The sequence below is a fragment of the Chiloscyllium plagiosum genome, chromosome 17 (assembly GCF_004010195.1).
Source record: "Chiloscyllium plagiosum isolate BGI_BamShark_2017 chromosome 17, ASM401019v2, whole genome shotgun sequence".
In the NCBI taxonomy this organism is placed as follows: Eukaryota; Metazoa; Chordata; class Chondrichthyes; order Orectolobiformes; family Hemiscylliidae; genus Chiloscyllium; species Chiloscyllium plagiosum.
This window is the reverse complement of record NC_057726.1, coordinates 948,679-954,470: the sequence shown is the minus strand read 5'-3', so window position 1 is coordinate 954,470 and position 5,792 is coordinate 948,679. Positions and strand designations below refer to the sequence as shown.

The 5,792-nt window shown below is 45.7% G+C and overlaps 1 protein-coding gene across 2 annotated transcripts in view; it reads left to right on the top strand.

Moving 5' to 3' along the window:
• The first annotated feature begins 5,573 nt into the window (after nucleotides 1-5,573).
• The window catches only part of tango6 (transport and golgi organization 6 homolog (Drosophila)), a 194,812-nt gene continuing 194,593 nt past the window's right edge, over nucleotides 5,574-5,792 (top strand). For both annotated transcript variants that reach the window (XM_043706471.1, XM_043706470.1), the window contains exon 1: nucleotides 5,574-5,648. In XM_043706471.1, coding sequence (XP_043562406.1) covers nucleotides 5,591-5,648 — 58 coding nt within the window. In that variant the 5' untranslated portion in view covers nucleotides 5,574-5,590. The remainder of the gene's footprint in view (nucleotides 5,649-5,792) is intronic.

Genomic DNA, 5,792 nt, shown 5'->3' with positions numbered 1-5,792 from the left:
CCTTGGAGTGGAGGTTCATAGCTCCTTGAAAGTGGAGTCGCAGGTAGATAGGATAGTGAAGAAGTTGTTTGGTATGCTTTCCTTTATTGGTCAGAGTATTGAGTACAGGGGTTGGGAGGTCATGTTGTACAGGACATTGGTTAGACCACTGTTGGAATATTGTGTGCAATTCTGGTCTCCTTCCTATTGGAAAGGGTTCGGAAAAGATTTACAAGGATGTTGCCAGGCTTGGAGGATTTGAGCTATAGGGAGAGGCTGAACAGGCTGGGGCTGTTTTCCCTGGAGCATCGGAGACTGAGGGGTGACCTTATAGAGGTTTACAAAATTATGAGGGGCATGGATAGGGTAAATAGGCAAAGTCTTTTCCCTGGGGTCGGGGAGTCCAGAACTAGAGCGTATAGGTTTAGGGTGAGAGGGGAAAGATATAAAAGATATAAAAGAATCACACAGACGGTGGTACGTGTATGGAATGAGCTGCCAGAGGATGTGGTGGAGGCTGGTACAATTGCAATGTTTAAGAGGCATTTGAATGGGTATATGAATAGGAAGGGTTTGGAGGAATATGCGCTGGCTGCTGGCAGGTGGGACTAGATTGGATTGGGATATCTGGTCGGCGTGGACGGATTGGACCGAAGGGTCTGTTTCCATGCTGTACATCTCTATGACTATGACTCTATGACTATTTATATAAATGATTTGGATGAGAATATAAGAGGCATGGTTAGTAAGTTTACAAATGACACCAACATTGGTAGTGTAATAGACAGTTAAGAACAGTTATTTAAGATTACAACGGGATCTTGAACAATAAGGCCAGTGGGCCAAGGAATGGCATATAGAGTTTAATTTAGATAGATGCGAGGTGTTGGATTTTGGTAAGACAAACCAGGGCAAGACTTATACAGTTAATGGTAGGTCCCCGGCTTTTGCCCGAAACGTCGATTTTGCTGCTCGTCGGATGCTGCCTGAATTGCTGTGCTCTTCCAGCACCACTGATCCAGAATCTGGTTTCCAGCATCTGCAGTCATTGTTTTTACCTTGTTGATTTTAACCCTACTGTGAATCCTCTTGCAAGGATGCCTGCCTTGAAGAAGTTTTCCTCCTCTGTCTACAAGAATCTCAGAGAGTCCCTCTCCCACTGCAACTCCCAGGTCATTTCCAGCACCATTAATCCTTTCTCTAGTTACCCTATTGTCATCCACAAGTTCAAATGAGAACAACAATGTGGACTGAAGCAACTACATGGCTGTGAGGTTGGTTGCCAATGTCACTGGGCAGCTTTCCTTCACTGAATACAAGTATAAAATTGTTTATCAGACATTGAATGTTTGACCTCAGATGAAAGATGTAATCTTTCCTCAGCACTGTGCTCTTAGAATGGAATTCTGGTAATTGAAGGCCAAAGTTTGCTGCTGTAGATAATTTCCTCCTGGCAGAGCGCTTTAGGGAACATCTCTGAGACACCCGCACCAATCAACCAAATCGCCCCGTGGCTCAACATTTCAACTCCCCCTCCCACTCTGCCGGGGACATGGAGGTCCTGGGCCTCCTTCACCGCCGCTCCCTCACCACCAGACGCCTGGAGGAAGAACGCCTCATCTTCCGCCTCGGAACACTTCAACCCCAGGGCATCAATGTGGACTTCAACAGCTTCCTCATTTCCCCTTCCCCCACCTCATCCTAGTTTCAAACTTCCAGCCCGCACTGTCCCCTTGCCCTGTCCGAACTTGTCCGACCTGCCTAGCTCCTTTTCCACCTATCCACTCCACCCTCTCCTCCCTGACCTATCATCTTCATCTCCTCCCCCACTCACCTATTGTACTCTATGCTACTTTCTCCCCACCCCATCCTCCTCTAGTTTATCTCTCCACGCTTCAGGCTCTCTGCCTTTTTTCGTGATGAAGGGCTTTTTCCCGAAACGTCGATTTTGCTGCTTGTCGGATGCTGCCTGAATTGCTGTGCTCTTCCAGCACCACTGATCCAGAATCTGGTTTCCAGCATCTGCAGTCATCGTTTTTACCCCCTCGACAGTACAGTCTAACAGAGAAATTGAGGGGGAGATATATAGTTCCTTGAAAGTGACAACACAAATAGACAGGGGGTGAAGAAAGCATTTAGCATGCTTGCTTTAATTGGTCAGAGCACTGAGTATAGGAGTTGTACAAGACATTGGTATGGCCACATTTGGAGTACTGTGTACAATTCTGGTTGCCCTGCTATAGGAAGGATGTTATTAAACTGGAAAAGGTGTAAAAGAGATTTACATGGATGTTACTGAGACAGGAGGGTTTGAGTAATAAGGAGAGGTTGGATAGGCTGGGACTCTTTCCCTGGAGCATCTGAAGCTGATTTATAAAATCATGAGGGCCTGAGATAAGGCATATAGCCAGCTCTTTTTCCCAGAATAGAGGAGTCCAAAACTAGATGGTATAAGTTAAAGGTGAGGGGGAAAAGATTTTAAAAGGGATCTGAGGGGCAACTTTTTCACAAAGAAGGTAGTGTGGAAATGGAACAAGCTGCTAGAGAAAGTCGTAGAGGTGAGTACAATTACAATATGTAAAAGGTTCATTTTCAGATGTTTCGTCACCCTAGTATGTAACATCTTCAATGGGCCTCCAGGTGAAGCACTGTTCACGATTCTTGCTTTCTATTTATATGTTTGGGTTTCTTTGGGTTGGTGATGTCATTTCCTGTGGTGATGTGGTAGATGGGGACTTACTCGATGTGTTTGTTGATAGAGTTCCGATTGGAGTGCCATGCTTCTAGGAATTCTCGTGCATATCTCTGTTTGGCTTGTCCTAGAAGTATGGCATTCCAACCGGAACTCTATTAAAAAACACATCGAGTTAGACCCCATCTACCACCCCCTGAGAAAAAGAACAGGAAATGACCTCACCAACCCAAAGAAACCCAAACATACAAATGGAAAGCAGGAATCAGAACAGTGCTTCGCCTGGAGGCCCACTGAAGATGTTACCTAGTAGGGTGACAAAACGTCTGGAAATTGACCTTCCAGCTCAACGACATCCAGAACCTCAACCTGAGCTACAAATCTTCTCAAAACTCGCTACAATATGTAAGAGACATATGGACAGGTACATGGATATGAAAGGTTTAGAGGGATATAGGCCAAATGCAAGCAAATGGAGCTAGTTCAGTTTAGGAAACGTGGTCAGCCTCAAATAGTTGGGCAAAAGGGTCTGATTCCATGCTGCATGACTCTGTTACTCTCAGGTTCATCAGAGGTCAGTGCTCAGACTGTTTTTTAATTGCATATATGAACTGAATATTGAAAAACAGAACTAAATTTCAAAATCGCTGATTGAACCATATTTAGACATGTGAAAAACAGTAGCGGTGATACTAATTGATTGCAACAGGATACAGACAGCTAGCAAGGTAAACAAGTGCCAGATTAAATTTAATATATAATAGTGCAAGATTTCACTACATTGGTAGAAAATGCACTATAGGCTTAACATTGCCCCTGAACACTCTTTAGATCTCAGAGACCTTGGCTTTCATAGAACAAAGAACAAAGAAAATTTACAGCCCAGGTACAGGCCCTTCGGCCCTCCAAGCCTGAGCCGATCCAAATCCACTGTCTAAACCTGTCGCCCAATTCCTAAGCATCTGTATCCCTCTGCTTCCCACCTACTCATACATCTGTCCAGACTCACCTTAAGTGAATCTACCATGCCTACCTCTACCTCTGCTGGCAATGCATTTCAGAAACCCATCACCCTCTGTGTAAAGTACTTGCTGCGTGTATCCCCCTTAAACACGTTGCATTGAGATTTGAAGGTGGCAGGGTAATTGAGAGACCAATTAGCAAATGATATGAGCTTCAGTGATAGGAAAACTGCAAAAGTGGTTCTAGAATATTTTCTGAACCATTATAAATTTCTGGTTGGAGCATAATTGGAGGATTAGCATCAAGTTCTGGTCTCTCAAAACGAAGTGTGGTGATCCAGTCAAAAAGCAATGGTCAGAGGTCATTCAGCCCATCAATTCTGCTGAAACTCTCTACAATAATCTAATCAACCTTATTTGTATAATCTTAAATTTTTTTCCCACACTGCCACAAATATTGCGGCTGTTTGAAATATGTAAAATTGATACAGAATACAGGAAACTTCAGTGGCTGAGAAACAGCATAAGCGATGAATTGAGTTAAATGATTTTATGGTCATGTATTTCACAGTAAGAATACCATAGAATGTAATGAAAAGATTTCATTTGTCACCATGATTTGGTGCCATTTTGAATAATTTAAGAATAAGGAAAACAGAAGAAAGATACAGACTAAGAGTGGCACAGTGATTAACACTGTTGCCTCACAACACCCAGAACCAGGGTTCAATTCCAGTCTTGGGCGATGTCTGTGTGGAGTTTGCACATTCTCCCCGTGACTGCATGGCTTTCCTCTGGGTGCTCCAGTTTCCTCCTTCAATCCGAAGATGTCCAGGTTTGATGAATTAGCCATGCTAAATTGTGTTCAGGTGTGTGTAGGTTAGGTGCATCAGTCAGGGGAAAATGTAGAGTAATAGTGTAGGGAAATGGGTTGGATGGAATACTATTCGGTGTGGATTTTTTAGGCTGAAGGGCGTGTTCACACTGTATCGATTCTCTGATTCTAAAGAGAGTTCAGCAGTCCTGAACCATCTCATCACCATCAATCTACTGCTTTGCCACTACCTCTGCCAGACCCACCAATGTTGATGTCACCGATCCTCAGGCGCTATCTTTTGCCACTGGACTAATACTCCTCTGCCACCACCTGTGCCAGACTGTCCAATGTCAGAGTTGTGTCTCTCTATTGGACACCTCCTTGTCCACATTGCTGCGATGTCCTTCTGCCACCGCATTGCTGCTGTCTACACTGGACCCAACCAACGATGAAGTTGCTGATCCTCAGGCACCATCTTTTGTCACTGGGCCTACCTTGCCGTCATCGCCTCCAGCATTGTGATTCCAATGACAAATCCTGGAAATGTAAGGGTTCAGAGCTGAGAATGTGTTGCTGGAAAAGCGTAGCAGGTCAGGCAGCATCCAAGGAACAGGAGAATCAACGTTTCGGGCATAAGCCCTTCTTCAGGCTCATGCCCGAAACGTCGATTCTCCTGTTCCCTGGATGCTGCCTGACCTGCTGCGCTTTTCCAGCAACACATTCTCAGCTCTGATCTCCAGCATCTGCAGCCCTCACTTTCTCCTCCAATGTAAGGGTTCAGGTTAGAGTGGTGCTGGAAAAGCACAGCAGGTCAGGCAGCATCTGAGCACCAGCACCACTCCAATCTTGACTCTGATTTCCAGCATCTGAGGTCTTCACTTTTGCCTAGTTAATGTAAGGGCTCGCTCGAGTCTGTGCTCGGTTCAATCGATAGGGTCAACGATCCTAAATCTGAGAGGTTTGAGTTTATCACTCATTGTCTTCACATGCAGTACGGTCCAGGCCAATCCTAGACTTGAGAGTGTCAAGAACAAAGGGCTGCTCGAGGGGATTTCGGGCTGAATGGCCAGTTGTGGAAGTCACGTGATAATTTCACGGCGGGAACCTCGCGCGAGCCCGCGCATGCGCAACATTAACAACATGGCGTCGCCGTTAGAGAGGACGTTGGAGGCTCTGCGCGAGCTCACACAGCCCGGGGGTGAGGGACAGAGAGAGAGCCCGGGGGTGAGGGACAGAGAGAGAGCCCGGGGGTGAGGGACAGAGAGAGAGAGAGAGAGAGAGAGCCCTGGGGTGAGTGAGAGAGAGTCCACTCCTCCCTACGCACCCGGGGTCCGTGTTAAAT